Source organism: Onychostruthus taczanowskii, unplaced genomic scaffold (assembly GCF_017590055.1).
Source record: "Onychostruthus taczanowskii isolate IOZ18803 unplaced genomic scaffold, ASM1759005v1 scaffold50, whole genome shotgun sequence".
Lineage (NCBI taxonomy): Eukaryota > Metazoa > Chordata > Aves > Passeriformes > Passeridae > Onychostruthus > Onychostruthus taczanowskii.
Window position 1 is genome coordinate 3,288,086 of NW_024502569.1, and position 20,580 is coordinate 3,308,665.

The window sequence follows — 20,580 nt, forward strand, 5'->3', positions numbered from 1 at the left end:
GCCCAACACCTCCTGCTTGTGCACTTCACACTCTCACCAAAAATTGTCCTCCTTCTCTTGTTGAACAGATACATAAACACTTTCAAGATAAACCCCTCCCAGCACATAAAGACATTTGAAGAGCTTCCCATGAAGGAAACGCTTGTATTTAATGTGAGTGACTCCTGAGCCAAATCATATGCCATGTATTTCTTTTTATTTATGTGACAGATTTATACAGGGATAATCAGGATGGGGGGTTACTGCTTTGTCAGCTCTGATACAAGGTGCACGATTAGCTGTACTTGCAACAAGAGGTTATCCCACTGCCCTACAAATTAGGGTCAGAGATCCTTGCTGGCCATGTCATGGGCTGCAAACACTCCTTCCTTGACAAGGAGTGGTCAGTTCCAGTAGGTCTGCAAGGTACAGCTACCACAGTCCCACCTGAATCTCATCAGTGTGGGAGAGACACTTAAAATCCCTTGGATCTGCATTTTCATCTGAGTAGTAGTGCACAAAGGAGGACTGTGAGTCCCTTTTCCATCAGAGGTTCACGGTAGGAACGAGACCTGTTAGCAGATGGACAGGCTGGAGCCATGTCTAACAATGGGACACACACCCAATCCTGCTAGGGATGGGCATAGGCGAGAGGCTGGGGCAAGCTTTTAGTGCCTCAGTAGAAGTCAGTAAGCAGCAGGAGGTGGGAAAGGCACAGTGGTCCTCACAGGGTTGAACTGGTGGCTGGCCAGAGCCTCAGATTGCAAGCAGACCCTTTTCTTCTAGCACCCTGGATCCGCATTAACGTTACCTGTCTGCTGCACCCCAAGGCACTGTGGTTTGGAAAGGCACCATTAAATGCCTGTGCACTGCTGTGCACAGAGCTGCTGTCTCCTAGAGCTGTCTCAGTATCAGTGACCAGAAGGATGCTGGAAATCAGACCAAAGAGGAACTGAGTCCTTTGTAAAATACAGTTAACACCTAACAGGACTGCATCTTTCTTTTTTCTTCAAGGATTATCAAGCAGACAGTGGGATGGTGCTGGCTCCAGAGGAACTGAAACGCTTCACATGGACAGGCAGCAAGCAGAAACGGACACTCTTTGGGTCTGTATTTTACATTCCCTTCTCCTCAGGTTTCAGATGGCAAAGGAGAATTCAAGGTCCTTGTCCTAATTCATGCCTTGTGAAAGTAGATGAAGTGGCCCCAGCCCCTGCAAACACTCTTGCTGAGGTGTGTCCTGCTGGGTTTAATCAGCAGTCAATCATCTTCCACGCCTACGTCTTTGAAGAAGCAAATAACCCTCAACCCCTTCGATGCACATCAGCTATATGATTTATTAGCACTTATTGATCCACCTAATGCCCAGTTTAATGCCAGAGTGTCAGAGAGCACTGAACTGAGGTAGGAGGCAGGTAACCATAGGAAACAACCCATTAATAATAGGGGAGGAGGAATGCGTGGCTGTGAGGGATTTGCAGTTGTTTCTGCAAGTCCCAAGGGCACCCCAGCTGGGACAAGGCCCCCCGTGCTTGTTTTTGCCCTTCTTTTCCATGACTCAGCTAAGCACGGCCCATTTAACACCCATGGGCTCAGGATGCTAAAGTGGCAACTTTACAATAGATGGATGTGAGGGCCTCACTTCTCTTCCTGCCTTTAAGCACTTGAATATATTGGCCATCTTCCTCCACCTAATTCCTGACAGCTGCCCAAGCAGGGAACTAGGGCTGCTCTAAGAAATGAGTTGCACTGACATGAACTCTCTGTAAATGGGAAGTGTTTATTTTCTCAGTGCCGGCGCTGTATCAGCTCCCAGCCGCTGCAAAGCTGGCAGTGTCCTGGTTTCAGCTCACTGCTCTCAGCCAGCCTGGAGACTGCCCAGACCCAACCCATCGTTCATCTCGTGCTGGCAGGAGGTCAAGGCCAGCCTGCCGTCCTGCCAGCGCCAAACTTGTCAGTGCCTTGCAGTTGGGCAGGCTGGGAGGTGCAGCATTGTCTCAAAGAACAATCGGAGCTGGCTGAAACGTGCGGTCAAGGCAGAGAGGCCTCGCTTCAAGAAAAATTCCAGTGACTTAGCGGGCGTTGGTTGAAATACTACGTGTAGGACAGAAATACATGTAGGACAGAAATATGTGTAGGAGAGCGCGCGCGCTCACAGGGCTGGAAAGCACGGCCTGGATAAACGCGCTGCTGGCAGCAGCCTGCAGGGCCAAAGCTGCTCATGCGTGGCAAAGCCAGGGCAACACAAGCGACTCCTAACAAATGCTGGGAAACCCCTTCTCCTGCCTTGACCATTCAGAAGAGGCTCCTGAGCAGTTGTATGGTACTTCAGCTCTGTTGCGTCATGCTGTCTTTGGAAGAGCCAGGGACTATAGAGCTTGGAGTGCATGTGGATATTACAGGGTTCCAAAGGATGTGATGTTCCCTATAAGTGGTTTAACTCATTTTTTCTGTATATTTCTAAAGGCTGCTGTCAGACAACATGGCAATCTCCCCAAAGGAAATATATGAAATGCCTTCTTCTTTGCATGGAGCAAAGATGCACTTCCGAGCATCCCTCTGGAAGTGCTTTAAGGGGCATTTTCAAATGCAGAAGGAAAAGGAATGCTTGGATAAGAAAGAAAATTGAACTGAACACTGGCTGGCTGCTAGAACATAAATGCTTGGGAAAACAGAGTGGTAGACTGAGATCATACAAGGTCATCTGGCCTGCAAGCTAAACAAGTGGTACTGCAGCACTGTGCCAAAAAGCACTCATGGATGTGAATGCAGGCAGTGACCCTTCCATCTGCACACATTCCTAAAAGTGGTAGCATCTTAGCTAAGCATCCTTTACTTAAAATTAATTGGAGCAGTAAATAAATTCCCCTAAAGTTTGTACTAAGCAAGGTAGAGCCTGGAGGGGTTTGAGACATGGAAACTGATCTAAGCAGATGTAGAGTCCTGCTTCTTCCCTTGCATCACAGGCATCCTGCTCTGCGCTCACTCTTGTGCTGACATTTCAGCTTGGCTTTTCTTGCAAGGAGCTCATTCAGGTTGCCAGATAGTCAGAACGGTTTCTGAGTGAGCAGTAGCAGCTCATGGTCAGGGCAGCTGGTGCCAGCACCAGGCTGAGGAAGGATTTCACCTCCCTTTGGCAGCAGCTTACCGACGGTTACAGTTAGATCCCTTCGCTGTAACAAAGCATTGGCAGATTCAGACTGGGCAGAGCTGAAGAACTGCATAGTGTGGAAGGAGCCAAACCCAGAGCACCTTACCTGTCTCCAGAAGCACTCACAGGGTTTGTTTCAGAGGAAACTGATCAGTTGACTGCAGGAGAGAGCCAGCATGTACAGTAGTGCTTGCCAGGCCCAGAGCAGAGCACAGCAGGGAGCCAACCTGACAGTGCAGGGGTACCCCACTGACCCTGGCAAGGTGCCTCCTCTTGGGCTTCCACTTCTCCTGCCTAGGGAAAGGCACTAATGCCAAAGCTCACCCTTGGTTTCACTATAGGAAAGAGCATCAGCCCAAACCCTGATGAGCTCCCTAGGCCCAGGAGGTAGCCAGGAGCATGAAACACATTGGGATCCCATTCTGGGTCTTGGAGGGGGAAATAGAAATGGTTGCAACGTGTCTTGGACTTGCTAATGCCACTGAGATGATAAATTATATTCTGAACAGCAGGAAGAGAAGTAAGTTTTATCCTAATACAAGGCCTCAGGTAAAGGACCCCGGTAGAAAGGTTGGGGGGCAGTTTTCTGAGCTATCCTCCTTTGCAGGTAGAAAAGATCCCAAGTGCAACCCTTTTCTAGCTTTTCAGTAGTGGTGAAAAAGCCCAACACAAGTAAGCCAACATCTCTGGCTGAGGCAGACCCTTGAGTTAGTGTAAACTGCAAAGCCAGAAAAACAGCAAGAATTCCACCTCCTGTGAGCTGGAACAAGCATCTCAAGAGCTGCAGTCAGCCTCTAACCTCACTCTGGTCCTGAACATGGCAAGAAACCAGCAGCCATTTCCTCCAACAAACAATCCCAATTAAAGACCAACCAAACACAGTTTCCAATTTACATCCCTAGATTGGCAAGAAGATAGTCCACAGCTACAGAAGCCTTTGACTGTAAATTCAGACCCAAAATAAAGCCTGACTACAGATGCCAAAACCCCTTGAGCTCCCTCAAAGTTTTTTGTGGGAATGCATGTCCAGGTACAGCAGTGCACTCCAGATAAAATTAATAGATGCAGCCCTACTGGTGTAAAGGTTTATTAAAGCAGAAGCCAAGTTTAGCTCACAAAAAAAAAACTCAGGATGCAAAAGCCTGATGATGATGAAAGGATCAAAGCATGACAGTTTTTAAGATTCACAACTTGTCATACACACTCCACTTTTGCTAAAGACTCACAATCACAATGTAAATCACAGAGGGATTTCTCTTTAAACCCATCACAAAAAATCCATTGCATCTGTGACTAACCTTGTCATAGTTATGGAATTTATCCCAAGGCAAGTACTTCTCCATCTGCCAACAGATGCAATATGAAAATATGGGCTGCATCTGCAATCCTCATCACAAGGGCTCCTCCTCAGGAACTCCATTCATCTACTAATAAATTTAACATGGTGGTCTTAGGGAGACCTTCCAATTTCCTACAGTAGGACAGAAGACAGAGACCACACTCCTTAAAAAAACCACACAGGCTTCTGAGTTAGAATTTGAGAAACTGTGACATCTAAGAGGAACTTGTAATGGTCCTGTGCCACTAGTTCTGCAGTTTGACTTAAAGACCTAACAGTGCAAAATAAAATAAAAAGCAAAACCCTGGGCTCTGCAAGCCTCAACAGATGCTCTCTGAATGTCTTACTTGGAATTCAAGACTAGGGCTGCCAACGTTTCTGACCTTATAAATGGAGAGGAGTGGATTGTCCATGAACTTATAAAAATACAGGGGAGGAAATCTAATTTCAGACACTTTGGTCCAACATGTTTACTTCAGGATTTCACATGTAAACAGTGATGGAAAAATGCCCTGGCTCGTCCTTTGTCTACAGACAAATCTTTGGTATCCAAGTTCAATGGTGTAAAAATTCTCTTTGCCCTGATTTTCTTCATTACTGAAAGAGCCCTTCCTTGTAAGCACTGCGATCTCTGACTAGGGGTGACAAAGTGCCATAAGGCAAACAGTGCCTTTAAAAGTGGCTTTGCCCAGAAGACATTAAACCCCTCTTAGTAAAGGGCATCTTATAAAAGGCAGCCTACAGGATAACTGGCCCTTTTAAGAGACAGGAAAATTCTAATTCAAACCAGCAGTTCATGGCAGCTGCCAAAAGAAGCCAAAAAAAGCAGATAGCCAGACCTCATGTCCTTCCTCACAAACATCAGCCATTTGTATTAGAAATTCATCCCAGCATTAGGCTTTGGGAACACCTACACTAGTAGTTTTCTACTTTTGCCTCAAGGTTTGAGACTTCACTCCTGCTCAAAACCCTGTTCCGTTAGGAAGAAACATTTATATGGGGGAATATGCTGCCTCAGCACCAGCAGAGCTGCCAGACACTCCCCACTATGCCAGCCTGCAATAAAGTTTCACTCCCCAGCACCGGCCACAAATGAGCAATTAGATCTTAGGCTGAGCAGTCCAGTACTCCCCCCAAGCAGCAAGACTGATACAATGCACAAACACTTTTAACAGTATTGTTCACTCCCAGCACCCCTGTTTAAAGGGGACTCACAGGGATCACAGGGAGGGCTCCTTCACTCCTCTGTTCTCCACTCCCACTGAGCAAGTCCATCTGCATCAATGCCCTTCCCACCACGTAAGAATTAACTTGTGACCTAGCTTTGCTCAAGTCACTAAACAAAAAATCTTTACCTGTTAAGAAAACTCACAATGACACTGCTCTATTACAGCATTAAAGGTGTCAGCAGGAGCAAGGAGTCAGTGCTTTCTGGAATAACCAAGCCGAGAAGCTTCTGCAGTTTCAGCTGTGACCAGCTCAGTGACTCCAAGAGAAGATACACCTGTGGTTATGCGATGCTGGAGAAAATGATTGCCAGCCGTTCTCCTCCTCCCGACTACAATTCTGTTGTCCATTATTCTCAGCCACCGGTTTAAGTACTTCTAGGCCAAGATCTAAGCATGCAGCTTCTCATGAAACACTATCAGTTTAAAAACTCTGACTCAAATTATTTTAATTATCATAAAACTTGAAAAGTTATCATTGGCTTAATCCCAGTGATCTGCTTTTCTACAGACTGCAGCACATGCATTCAAAATAGAGCAAAACATTATTGCTTAAACCTTGGCTTTCCCAAATGCTCAACACCAATAGCCTTTGCTAAAAATGCTGAGTGCTTCTGCATCCAGGAAAACCTGGAAGGCCATTATTACAGCCTCTGCTCAGACTTGAGTCACTTCTGTCCTGACTGGGAGAGGAAGCTCCTAGAGAGACAGGAATCTGCACCAGGCACTGAGGTATTCACATCCCATGGCTGTGCTGTACCCATGGGGTATGTGCTGTACTGGAAAATAAAGGAGCCTTCAAGAAGATAGAAGCTAGAAACAGATCACAAACTATATTTTTTATGAAAACTACTTTGAGAAACTTGTGGGAGGGCTGATGCTCTGGGGAAGCTGAATAAGCTAATTGGGGATGGGGCATTATATGGATCTTACTGCTCCAGATGGCAGATGCACAGTAGGGAGCCTTGCAAGTCAAGAATTTCAAATGCGTTGCTAAACACAACTGGTAAGGATAGAGGAGAGTTAAGACCAGATCCAGGGCTGTAACAACAGGGAATACATACCAATTCAGTTTGGACAATCCTGTTGAAATCAAGTAAATATTGAAGTTTTGCACTTTGTCAGTAAGCCAACACGCACACACTGGAACCAAACCACAAGGTAGATAGGTTAAAGCCAGGCTCTGTACACAAAACCTCACAGACCTTCTAACACTGCACTGATTATATTTTATTTATGGGAATCTGTCTGAAAAGACAGGATGGCTACTAGACTGCACAAACTTTAATTGATCACTAGAGAGTTTGAAGAGATTAGTTAAAAATTACAAGACAATCTGTAAAGTTAGAGCAGCTTTTCTATGAAGACACCTAAATTTCAGTGTTAAGTTACCAGTATGTACAGGAATAAAAATGTATCATTCATTTACAGCAGACTTTTGTACAGCATCTCAGAAAGGTCATGAGTGTTCTTTGCTCAAGAAGCATTAGGATGCACCCATTCCCTTTCACCTTTGAATGCAGTATTGAAATGAGAGTTGGACATTTAACACAGCAGCGCTGATATCTGCCAAATCAATTACAGCCCAATGTCAGCTTCTTGTGGTCCACTAAATATGTATTAACTCAAATGCTACATGTTATATGATCTCTTGCTCTCTCAGAATTCAGGTAAAGTGCAGTCAATGTAACCCACTAACAGACTTTAAGGCAAATGACCTTTTGCATATTTACAAATATAAACTATCTTTGATATTCAAGCAAAACAAACATGTACCACTACTTCTAAGTATCTCTGCACAAGAGATCATCAGTTTTAAGTATCTATTGCACTGCCTCTTGTTGGTAAAGCATATTTGACCTTGATAAAGACAAAAGTTTCAGTATTCTTTTGTTACTAGAACTGAGCAGGAATAGTTACAGGATTATGCATCTCAAAGGACGTGTTTGCACAGTGTAAATATATAAATATGCTTTTATGCATAAATATTTAAGAAAACTGGACTACAAAGACTACTTTTTTATGAACCCCCAAGTGTCTTCAGATGTGAAGAACTTCTATTTTGTCTTGCATTTTCTGTCTTTATATAATGTGTTTGACTACTAAATTCATATAATAAAGTTTGCTTTTGAAAAATAAATTAAGAGTTCTGCCAGTGTCAAAGGCTGCTGTGGCACACAAGTCAGCACTGGTAGCACAACTTCTGGCACACATCCATCCCACAGGCTGATTTTCCGAGCAAAGGAGAACGTGGAATAATCACACAGAAGGAAGGCACACTTCTCGCACAGCAAACCAGCTACAGTGACAGACACCTGTCACTGCTCCCTGTGTGGGTGACAATCCCTAGACTCAGCATATTTAAGAAGAGCTTACGAGACAAAAATTCAATTTAGCCTCTGGGAGAGCCAAGGTTTCATAGTGGGGGAAGACAAACATCCACCCAACCACTCACAATCCCTGGTTTCTTCAGCAGCTAGAAGATGCACACGAAAGAAAGGGACAAACAGAGCTAAGGCGTCCCCACCAAAGCCAGTTCTGAAGCTTCTGTGGCAGCAGGCAGCACCTTAGGCCTGAGTAGAGACTCTCTTCTTCAGAGAATCCCCACACCCTCAACCCCCTCCATCTGAAGCTGGCGAGGCTGCCTCCACAGAGATGTTCAATCAAGTGCTCTCTGCTAAACAATATTCAATCACCTGAGGGGCTCTCCAAGTGCTGGAAGGAAGTGGAGACGAAGCTTTCTCTGGGAAAGCATAAGGGAATCATCAATTGTTGCAGGAGTTGTGTAGCTGTTGCTGCACATTACTAAGGAGGAAAATGGAGACTGGATATGTGCATCAATCAAACAATGTAGCTTATATAATAACATTCCTAAAACACCACAATTTCAGCAATAAAGACTCCATGTTAAATATGTGCAGGGACTATTGACAATTCACAATATATTACACAAAATTATATCTTCCAAAAGCACGGTCAGCATTGGATGGATATAGGAGACTCTATCCCACCAGCAAATCATTGAACCTTTGCTGGTTAAAAATACAGGAAAAGAATTCCATGAAATGAAGTTATTGCGACTCCATGTGCAAATTGTCAGAGAAATTAATACACTTTGTTACTGAGCAAAAAAAGCTCAAAAAACATGGAAGTAAGGGTACTTGAGCAGAGTTTCAAAAGTAGGGCTTATCAAGGAAAGCAGATCTGATCAAACTGAAGCAGATGGGGTTTGACTTGGGAGTTACAGAAATAGGCGTTAATACAATTCTAGTGAACAATATCTCTCAGTTTTAGAACATCTGATACACTCTAAGTGGCAAGCACTAAACACAACTTGTGACTCCTGTTTAAACTCTGCATTGCAGACAGAATGAAATAAAATTCCACCACCAAAGCTGAAAAGCCCTGGATCCAACTTCAGAGCTTCACAATGTCAAAATAAGGCCACGTTACTTCTGGTATTCTTTATTAAAAATACTGCTGTACACATGAACAATGAAAACAGGATTAAAGATGAGTAACACATACTGGGATCATGACATTAGAACTTAACATACTGGTGCTTTTTAGGGGAAGCAGTTGACACCTGAATTACTGAAACAAGGGCAAATCAAAAATACATAGGTACCCTCAACAAAATATTTACAATATAGTAAATACAGCAACAAAATTTAAAACAGGTACAAAAATTAAAATGACCAACATCAGATGATTTCAAAGGTTGTCCCTTCTGTGCTTTTAGCTGTAAAAAATAGGAAGGTCATAAATAAATTTCCCATCTGGGAGGGCACATCCTGGTGACTCTTCTTTTAAATACAGATACACAGTTCTTCCTATGAATGGATCAAACTACAACTTTAGGACAACCTTCCAAATGGAATTAAAATGGGGTAGAAGGGCTCTCCCCCCCAAAAAAACACCCAAGCTGAACTTCAGACTGTTCAAATCATTCCCAAATATAGAGAAAAAAAAATAAATAGAAAACGAAGCTCAACTTCTTTTTAATTTTATGTATTACCTGACACCAAATATTTTCTGGCTGACATTATGTATGAAAACTTATTAGCTGTCTACCTTTTTATTTTTAAACCAAGTCCTGAGGTTACTAGGGGCTGAAGCAAACTGACATTATGCAAATACACACAGGTTTGCAATTTAGACATGTTTTGCAGAGGGTGTGCTGGTCTAAAAAGGATGAGAATTCAAGCCCTATTTTACCCCTGCCTTACACTTCCACAAAATATTGGTCCACAAATTAAATTTTCAAAGGTTCCCAAACCCCACAACTGAACAGATGATCCCCTTTCATTTTCAAAGAAAACAATACTGGAAAAAACCTCAGCCCGCTTATAAATTAAGCATTCCATATTTCTTCTAGAATACAAGTACTTCTTTTTTTGTACAAAAGAATTACAATATGATTTGTCAAAAAACATAGAAAAGACAGCTGCTCTTCCTCAAATACATGAGCTAATGATAAAAGACTGTTCTGCATGTTCACTTTTCAAAGTTCCTGTTCCTTTTATATTAAAAAGAACATTCTGGCAACTGTTATCGTTTGAATATTAAACATTATGTTCCTTTTAAAATTGCAACAATAATTGATTTTTAAACTCAACAACTGATGCTACTCAATGTGGATTCAACCACATTCTCTAAAATGTGTAAAGCATGTCCCTAGTCTTCAAAGCTTTCGATGTGAAGAGAGTTGCTTTTTTCTTGATGCAAGTCTCAAGGCGGAGAATCATTTTAAAGCTTATAAAAGTGAACAGAGAAATAATAAAAACTTCTCTGAAAACTACAAATGTTGAGAATCATTAAAATTGATGTTAGTAACATCAGTTGCAAGTGCTTAGAGTCTGTCCTGACCTTTTGAGTTTCCACATTTTCTTCATGGTGAGCACCCAGTGCTATTAAAACATTCAGTGCTGGGAAAGGATAGATACAGTCTTCACTACTGCTTTAAGAAAGGAAATTCCTACATATTTGGCAGTCTTCAGTATCAAAGTGTAGGTGTTTAACTAGAAATCCCATGAATACCCAAGTTTGGAGACAACTGCATGTCCAAAAATTAGAAAGGTAATTGAGGAGCAAAATTCCAGACTTTTGAGACTGAATTACTTCAGGAATATTCATGTGTTGAGTATTAGCAAAAGTAATATTACTTTGGGCTAAGCAGTGACTGCAAAGGCACAGCAGATCATTATCCCTCCAGATTCAGGCCGTAAAACTTGAAAAGCTCTTGATGCCAGACAACTGCTGTGTTTAGTTAATCTTCTTTTAACAGTGTCTTTGTATCTGTATCCAGTGTAGCGTACCATAATAAAGCTGTGGTTCAAAGAACAGAACTTTATACAAAAATTATACTGTAAATAACCTAAAGTAATACACCCCTGAAACTTCAGGCATTTAAACAATTTCTTTAAAAAAAAACTATTAAAAAAATTGCATAAATGTAAATGCTTCTGACTACCAGGAAAATGTACAAACAGTTTTTAAAAGGCGCTGGTTGTGTTTAGAGCAAGTTTGATATGCTCCTTAAATTAAAGATGTTTCCCATTATGCTGTTTTCGTCACTTCGCTTAGACAAAGTTTAAATCGAATGACAGGGGACTTTCTTTCCTTTTTAGTCAATTCAGCAATACTTCACTCGACTGGTTTTAAAAAGTTGTTTCTTCTCACATTTCTTTGAGCTAACAGTGGGTGGCATACAGAGCTTGCATACAACACACTTTTACAGAGGTTACGAACTAAACGGTCATTAATAGAACACAATTTCTATTAAATTATTTACCTGGTCCTTTATGCTATTCTGGGTGCAAATAATATCAAAAATGAATAAATTTTGCTATATCCTCAGTGACAAAAATGTATCCCAGAAATGTCCTTGCAAAGAGTTTCCCTTAAGTATACAATGTGGCAAAACTTCAGAGATCAGAAAAGTCTTAAAAAAATTAAAATTAGTGCATATACAAGTGGAAAAAATAAAAGTAGGAACATCATGCACCTGATGTGTTCCTTAATCTAAAATAAATTCTTCACAGATAAAGCCTCCAATGGCAGCCTTAGCTCTAGGATAAGTGAAACATTCTTCCCTTCAAGTAACAGTGTACCTGACTGAAGTGCAAGCAGCTTTGCTCATCTCCTGTTTGTTTCCCAAATGTGAAATGAGATGACAACAACAATTCAGCTGTAGTGCAATTTGCTATAGGTTAAGTTCCTCAGCAATGTCCTGCATGCTTTCAGCAAATACTACAACTGACCATTTGCGGCTGCAATCAGTTCTTGAAAAGTATTTTCAAAGCAGCGTTTTAAATCGCTGTAAGTTACCACAAGTACACTCTTCTCATCTCTGGAAATGAGGCTTATTTTTTCTGGCACACCAGCATCTAACTGTAACAAGAATGCAAAAGATAAAATAAAAGAAGTGTGAAAGAAATGGCAAAACATTTCCCCAACAACAAAAAGCAATCAATTTCTTGGCAAGTACATTGTTATGGTGCAGTTCAAATCCGCTAACAGGACACAAAGGAAGAATCTGAATCGCACCGCAACAACGTCCTTGCCAAAAAATCGAGACATTTTAGTCTTAACCTGACGGACATTCCCAAACTTAGGATTAGATTACCATTGTTTCCTTCCCTTTCCACAAAGCTAGTAATCCTGGAATGCTCTACTTCCCTGTGTAGAAAGCTTGGCAAAATTTTCATGTACTTCCTAAAGAACAAAACTAAATTTGACATTACATTTGCACACATGATCCACAAGCCTAAACGTAGGGTAGGTAATTTACTTCTTGTCCGCTCCAAAATGGGATAATGGATGGATCAGCCCCAGGTAGCCTGAAAACTGGTAGAAACCCAAACCTCACATTTTTGGCAGTACTGGAAACAAACTAAGCTGTACGGTACATTTAATCCCCTAGACAGAAAAAATTACTTTGGTATAATCCATAACCAAATGGATAATTTGGGGTAGAAGATCAACGTTTGTTCCACATTTCTTCTCATGGTTTGTTCTGACTTCTCAAATTCAATATGTAGTTTTTTTATATACCATTAGATCTTAATTTCTAACAGAAGAATATGCTGCTTTATATGTTTCTTATGTTCTTCTCACTTTGCAAGAAATGCTCATCAATAGAGAACTGTCAAGACTTTCTTATTATGCAGAACTTTTGTAGTTTTGTTTTAGTCAATACATTGATAGTTCCACCACAGTCTTTCTTATTCCAATACAACAAGTGGGGCAGAGAAGTGAGATATGACACTACCAATCCATTCTTTGGAAATACAACCCCAGCAGGTTTAAATGTATGTATCATAATATAGTACTGAATAGAAAAGCAATTAAATTTGTCACTGAGATGTTCTACTAGCTGCTGTCTGGAGCAACACAGCAAGTCAGCAATTTCTCGCATTTCTCTTCTAAAGTAATGTTTTGAGTGGAACCTTAAAAGCTGGAACTGCCACATTTTAAAGCTGCTGCTTTGTGAATGGTTTCAGAAGGTTGAAAGCAAGCCAGTTAGCTTCTAATTTTTGTAGAGTAGGAAAAAAACACCAGTGTCTTCCAACATGCATTACAAAATATTAATACAATTAAGATGTTTGTGAAATATTGTCCACTGTTCATTCCAATTAGCATCATACAACAAATCAATGAATTACCTTAATGGTAAGGTCTTCCTAATGGAAGATGTGTATTAAGAAAGCCACACTGCTAATTACAAACATCAATATTTATGGCTTTCTTTCCTCCTATGGATGCATAAATCAATATTCTCAGCTGAAAAAAATGCTCAAAACACCACAATGAAAAGGAAAGTTTGTTGGTTTTTTTTGAACAACAGAATAGTTTTCATTCAAAAGGAATGTGTTTGGCAAGTACCAGTAAAGTCCATACAACTTCTACTAGTACTTCTACAGTTCCTGAAGTGCTTCTTAGAGTGTATTTCCAAAGGAGAATTTTGTAAGCCTTACATTTTTTGTGTGCTGAGCCCACAACCACAGAAGAGAAGAGCCTCTGTTTAAAAAGGTAAGCCATGAACATTTATAGAACAAGGCATTCTTTGACATTGTCTCTTACCTGACCTATGAATTCAGGACTGTCCCCTCCTGCTACAGTACTGTATGAGTCACTGCTTTCAAATCATGATGGCATTTCAATGCCTACTTGAATGTCAACATGCTTTCTTTTTGATTTAGCCTCAATCCCTTTAATGTCCTTTTTAAAGTGATTACAGACACCAACCAGAAAGATAAAAAGGAGGTTAAAAAATGCACAGCAGTGGTCTAATAGGAGGTTAGAAACCCTGACAATTTTAGAAAAATATTTAACTGTACAGTTATTACACATCAAAGGATCTCAACTTATTCCACTTTTCTTGGAGAAAGTTGGCTATCCTAATCCTAGAAAAGAAAATATTGGGCACTAAACTAAAACTGTGTATTGTCAGTGTCTGCATCACCATTGCTCTACAGAGCAAGTGAAATCACCAAGCAGCTACAAAAGCAACAACAAAAAAAAAGTTGCAGCATCTTAGCCTCCCATGGATTACTGAAGTTTGGCAAAACAATGTAAAATAGGTTAAAAGCTGATCTACCAATAAAAAACTTAATCAGCTCACATACTTTTTAATTTATGGAGCAAGTCAAGTTCTTCATCTACTGAAGATCTTGTGGTCTCTCACACATCTCCTGCTATTAATCATGAGAGTGCTCAGAAAAAATTTTGCTAGTGGTGCAGTTCTTAGAAAACTAAATAGCTTTGTTAAGTCAGCCTTGGAAAATGAACAGCTGGAGAGACTAGGGAAGTTATTGTAGAAGTGGACTTAAAATGTTAAGTCACAGACATTTTCTAGCACTGTCCTGATGGTAAGGATTTTGCATAAATTTCTGTTGCAGTTTCCCTCCTGTCTCCTACTTGAGTCAGCACAGTTTAGGAATGGATCTTGCCTTATGAGCATCCTTTGTGATAACTACCAGCAGAAAGCTCCCCCAGTTAAAGGAGTATCATGGATCCTTTATGCTGTGTTGAAAGACCAGAGTAGCATAAAGGGACCAGCATTGCTTATCCACAGTAATCAATGCATTCTAGGATGAAAAGTTAATATTGTATCTCACACTATATTAACAAATTTTTAATATTCATATACTAGTTTTATTAAAAATATCCATAGATGTTGGAATGTTAGCTTAGTGAATACATGGTTTTAATCCAAAACGGGGAAAATAACTGCCAGCTAAGCCAGTGGCATTAACCTTCCAGTGCCAACTTGCTTTGCAGTGGAATACTCTTTTAAAGTAAGCTAACCCAATCAAACATGTAAAAGCTAACCAAAGTACAGTGTACCTTGTTAAGACATGAGATAATGTGACTGAGGTCAATCCAAGGAGTACCCGCTTCTGTCACCTGATGGAAAAGGTGATCTCGAAAGAGCTTTAGTAAATACCTGTCTCCAGTTTCTGACCACGTTGGGTCCTTCTGAAACCTAGTGAAAAACAAATTCTCATATTAAAGCTCAATAAGTTAAATAAAATCAAACCCCACAGATATAAATGACACTTCAATCTCAGCTGAGTAGTCTTATTGCACAGCTAATCTACCTGCTATCAACTGCAATTAAATTAGTCCCCCCCACCACAAACAGAAGATAACATATACAAAAACTTTCTCAGTTGCTTGAGCACATAAAGTTAATGCCTTCCAAGAGCAACCAAAAAAATAGAAGAAAGCAAAAATTATCTGCAACAAGTTTACCACGTAAAACACATGTAGAAACCTGCAATATAAACATAACTCTATGTAAAAGGATGGAAAATAGACTTCGTTTTGATGTCATTAGTCAATAAAAAGCAAGGTGAAAACTCACTAGCTTAAAAGCAGTATCTACATCCTTTGCTTCAGTTAAAGCGAGCTACGGATTTCCTCCAAAACTACTGCCTCTCACAAGAGAAACCATACTAAACACAAGGAAACAACTTTGGCATATCTTCTTGTAGCCTTCTCCTGTCTACTTAAAGTTTTGGTCAAAGTTGCTTATCTAATTTTTCTCAAAGCTTCTTAAATACTCATTTATTCATAGGTAAATATGGGGGAAAAATTAGCTTAAATTTATGAAGGAAGAAAGTGTATTGCAAACTGTGTTTTACATACTCTAAACCACAAAAACAAGTATTTCTTACTCTGGCCTCTCATTGATTGTTCCCAATTTTGCTAGGAGCCTAAACAACCTTCCATTTTGCACCTCCTAAAAAACAAGAAAAAGGTTATTAAGAGTCTTTGAAACAAAATTTAGACGTTTACTTGCAAAAGATACATGGTAATAATGCTAGTGAAGCACTATTAATTACAAAGACTTATTTATTCAAAGAAGAGGGTATCACTTTTCAGACAAAAATCAAAGACATTGTATTATTTATTAGTAGTCCAGTGCTCATTTTAGCACTTCAAATTATAATGTGAAGATGCAGCAACTGATGATACCTCTCAGTCCCTGCAGGAACTGGACCAAGCAATCTATTTCCTTGTGGAAATGTAAGTCTAATCTCCTGCCAGCCTATACTCACAGGTATGCTAAAATACAGTAAGTTAAACAATAAGAATATGGTTTTTATATATATATATATATACACACACACATATACACATTTACCAAGATACGCAGAAGTATGCAGTACACCACCTTATTTCAGGTAAAGATAAGAAACAATCTACCAGATCTGTTTTTCAGAAATGCTTTGTAGGCCATTATTAGTAAATATTTAGAAACAATATCATCGAATTAATACTCAAATGATAATTGATTGCAAAAATTATTTTGAAACAAGTTTTTTCAAAGCACTTAGAATCTAAGTCTTAAAAGAGTATAAATGCTGAGTCCATAAATGACTTAAATAAAGCAATGACAATGAGGTCACACAGAGGCAGAACATTAAAATTATAGCTGCTTAACACACATGCAACTGAAAGTTGGTTTAGTGTGTTTTTCCACAGCACTTAGGATGCAGTAAAAACAGCAACATCCTAGCTAACATTAAACAAAAAATTAATTCACAGCATAAATTGAAGTTGTCAGGAAAAGATCCTCTGTGATATTCAAATTCTCCAATGGCTCAGGTCTACAACATTATTCATACTAAGATGCATCTAATTCCATGCATGATCATATTGATTTCAACTGAATTCAGTCTGGAGTAGATTACTGTGCACAGCTGGGTAAATAAAGTGGGTCAAGGTGATAGCAGCCTGACCTCGGACAACCTATGGGCTGCAGATTCCTATTAACAGTCTAAAAACACACTGGAGAACAGCTTGCACCACAACAGTAGCGACACTTAAAGAGATTGACATGGAAAACTAACCCTGTCCAGCTAGCCAAGGTCTACTATTTGGTCTAACCACCAAATCTATTTTTGGCATATGGTCAAATACTCAAAAGCCAAAACTACATCTGTGTAAAGTTCACTGCCTTGCAGATTCCCAGTGAATGGTGACACAGCTGAGCAACAACACAGGCACTAACTGTTCAAGAGGCCTCCCTGCAGGCCTAGTAGCCTGCAAGGAGGGAGATACTCTCCACAGGGCTTATAAACTGAGGCTCTGACTGATATTACAACCATATGATGTACGTAAAAGTGAGGAAGGAAAGGAATAGCCTAATAGGGTTAGTGCTCTGTGAAAAGTGTGACAAAGATATTAACTACATACAAACCACACCCAGCATCTGAAGTTCCTAAGCTACAGATGACTGCATGCTTGGACAATATGAGGGAAAAAAAAATCACACATGCTAGTCTTTTTCTAATACTCCCTCCAAAGCACTTGCTTTGGGACAAAAATGAAAGAGGGTACCAGACTAGACTTAAGGAATACTGTAGCTCTGATGTTAATGGAGGAGATGTCATAGTAGGAACAAGTTACAGTGTAACAGCTAATTAAGACGTGGTATTTATCACTGTCAAGTAACAGCTATTGCCAAAATGGGGGCCAAGCAACAACTTGAATTTGCAGTACCTCTGCCCACCTGCCAGTGATAAGCAACTGCGCAAACAGGCTGACTAAAAATACAGAAATTGTAATGCTGATCACAGGACAATCTCCATCTTTGCTATGGGAAGGAGTCCACCTGCCCAGCTTTGTGCAGGCACATAGGCCACCTTAACAACAAATGATTGTAAACACCTCTGGAAAAGGATTAGGAGTTGATTCTGATAATGTGGGCACCCAGCATCTAGAGGTACACAGATACTGCCTGGCTCTTCTACAGCTCCTTGCTTCTGATAGATTTCAGCATCTTTCATAAAGAAGGGGAAAACTGTTTTCCAACAGGACAATACTGGAGAAATCAAGAGAACCGAGTCCATCAGAATCCCAAACACTGGCCTACTGTCTCTTAAAAAGTTCTCAGTGAGGAGTTATATGGAGTGGAATCACAGGACTTGATTAAATCCTTTTGTAGTACCCTATCCCACACATTTTCAGGGCCAAGAAAGCATTCCACAATGTATCTCAGTCCTGGTAGAAATCCTGCCGTCAGTCACTTCTGACTAACAGACATTCCTTCCTGTTGAACAAATCCACCCTCACTTGATACATATCACATATTTCCTTGATACATATCACATATTTCCTTTATAGCTAGCACTTGATACCTTGACTGAACACCACAGACCCCCACAGGAAGAGTGCACTCCTCAGGAAAGCTGAACATGGTGTCTCCATGAATTAGAATTCATTCAGAAAGAAAAACATATGAGAGAAGGGACACAAAATCCAAACCAAAAAATTTATGAGGCTTTAGCACACCTTACATGATCTACACGATCTACATGACATACTTTACTCAGAATGCTATTTTTAACCATGCTATAAAGAACATAATTTTCCCAAGACTACTGGTTGCAAATGAAGATGCTACTTCACTTAAAACACAGCTGAAGACATCTTAAAACCAGGCATTCTTGAAGCTCTGGGGGCTTTCAAAAGCCTGAGTTTAGAGCTGTCAAGCCTTCAGGCAGATTATTTAGGTTAATAAACAAACAGAAGGGAAAAAAAACCCCAACAGAAACTTGTAGAAAACATTTGCTTTTAAGTTACAGCTCTAGGAATACTGACTGCAGGTCTTTCTGCAGGAATTACTACATGATTTACCTTTGCTAGATCTTCTTCTATAACATCATTTCGCATCTGAGCAGCATCCAACTGAGTATAGAATCGTGCACCAATCATAGGCATGATATCGTTTACACTGCGAAGTCTGTTTTGGTCAGTCAGCAAATACCTGCCAAAATAACCCAACCACCAAAGATTACTTTCTGCAAATGCCAAACATTATATTCCATTATGATTTCATAACTATTTAACTTTTTGTATTTAATACAAAAAGTTGACAATGGTTATGTTTCTTAAAAGATGATACCATCAAGAAAACACAATCTGCATGAATACATCTGGTCAGTTATTTATACAAGGCAGGAGTATGAACTTCCATAAACTTGTGCAGTTCACTCCATTCAAACAGCAAGAACATATACAGAAAGAGAGATAGTTACAGATTCAGACTGCAATGCAATTGTTTTTCAAATGAGGAAAGGAGAAAAGACCGCTACTTTTCCCACTCAGCCTGCAAGGGAGAAAAAGGCTGACTATACTGAAATGACACAAAAAGAATACACAGCCAGAAAAAGCTAGCAGTCAACCTTTTGGCCAAAAAGTCAGTGTGCCTATTTCTCAGTACCTTCTGAAACTGTAAGATAAGACTAGCATACTGCTATTGTAGAGAACATGCAATGAAGCCCAGTATTTAAGACAACCTAAAATGCTTATTTTATTCACACTCCTAATTCTTACTAAGAGCTTTACCAGCATAATACCAAAAAATTTATATCAATGTTTAACAGCACACTGACCACGAAGACAACTCAACAACAGTAGATTTATCTGTAATCTTGCTTGCATTTAAAAATACCATTTGGCTTTTGCATTTGTATACATAAAAAACTGCTGCAATTTCCATTAAAAGATTTATTAAACAAACTTACAAAATCAGATTCTTCAGATCAGAGGAATAGTTGATTGTCACCAGTTCCATTGCTTTCTGCAAATTCTCTCTCTGAATTCCTGATAAAGAATTGCAAGCCAAAGCCAACACAACTTTCCCCAGGGAGATCAGATCTGCTTGCTAATAGGGAAAACACACACAGGTAAGATTCTTAGTACAGATAAATACTACCTACGGTACTAGATGATGCTAAAGAGAGACAGTTCTTCAACAACCTTAGAAGAATTTGAGCAACTAAAGTACGTATTATTCAAATCATAGTTCAATATGATTGTTCAAGTAACAGTAGTTAAAAAGTACAGAAGAAAATCTGTCCTGACACCTAGCAATTTTTAAGTACTATATTTATCTTTGAATGATTAAAATTTACCTATTTTTAGTTTAAGGACTGTACCAGAGAGAACTGTGTAGTGAGCAGAAGCTCTGTAATGAGGTTCTCTGAGCCACCCACCTGCTCAATCCTGACAAGTCAAGGAGTTGGTGGCAAACAGAACAAGGCTCCTCAATATGAGATATGAAATAAAAGGATTATTTGTTAAACTGAAACCAGCATCTTCTGCAATCATATTTTTTCAATCTAGCCATTCAGTGTGAATTCCATACTGGGATCCACACCACATTCTAACACATGATATCACCATTTTAATAAATTGCTCAAGCATTTTCATCTCTGATGGACAGCATGAAAAGATCTGAACTGTGCCAAATAACTAGACAGGCCTGTACAGCTGCCAAACAGAACAGCATCGTGTGTTACGAAGAAACCTCTGCATTACTAAACACTTTTGTTAAAAGCAGAACTGCTTTTAAAAGGTGAATGCTG

At 39.9% G+C, this 20,580-nt stretch overlaps 2 protein-coding genes across 9 annotated transcripts in view; one reads left to right on the plus strand and one right to left on the minus strand.

Annotated features, from left to right (window-relative positions):
• The window catches only part of FLT1 (fms related receptor tyrosine kinase 1), a 109,029-nt gene extending 101,402 nt beyond the window's left edge, over positions 1–7,627 (plus strand). The window contains exons 28-30 of the mRNA XM_041415966.1: positions 69–153; positions 994–1,085; positions 5,863–7,627. Of these exons, the coding sequence (XP_041271900.1) occupies positions 69–153; positions 994–1,085; positions 5,863–6,067 (382 nt within the window). The 3' untranslated portion in view covers positions 6,068–7,627. The remainder of the gene's footprint in view (positions 1–68; positions 154–993; positions 1,086–5,862) is intronic.
• The window catches only part of PAN3 (poly(A) specific ribonuclease subunit PAN3), a 102,930-nt gene that overhangs the window by 14,633 nt on the left and 67,717 nt on the right, over positions 1–20,580 (minus strand). For 4 of the 8 annotated variants that reach the window (XM_041415973.1, XM_041415972.1, XM_041415971.1 and 1 more), the window contains 5 exons: positions 19,738–19,877; positions 18,848–18,977; positions 15,880–15,944; positions 15,047–15,185; positions 9,145–12,088 (listed from right to left, as the gene is read on the minus strand). In XM_041415973.1, the coding sequence (XP_041271907.1) occupies positions 11,948–12,088; positions 15,047–15,185; positions 15,880–15,944; positions 18,848–18,977; positions 19,738–19,877 (615 nt within the window). In that variant the 3' untranslated portion in view covers positions 9,145–11,947. Of the gene's footprint in view, positions 1–9,144; positions 13,919–15,046; positions 15,186–15,879; positions 15,945–18,847; positions 18,978–19,737; positions 19,878–20,580 lie in introns of those variants that run through there. The other 4 variants (XR_005953485.1, XM_041415970.1, XM_041415968.1 and 1 more) reach the window with 4 other exon arrangements.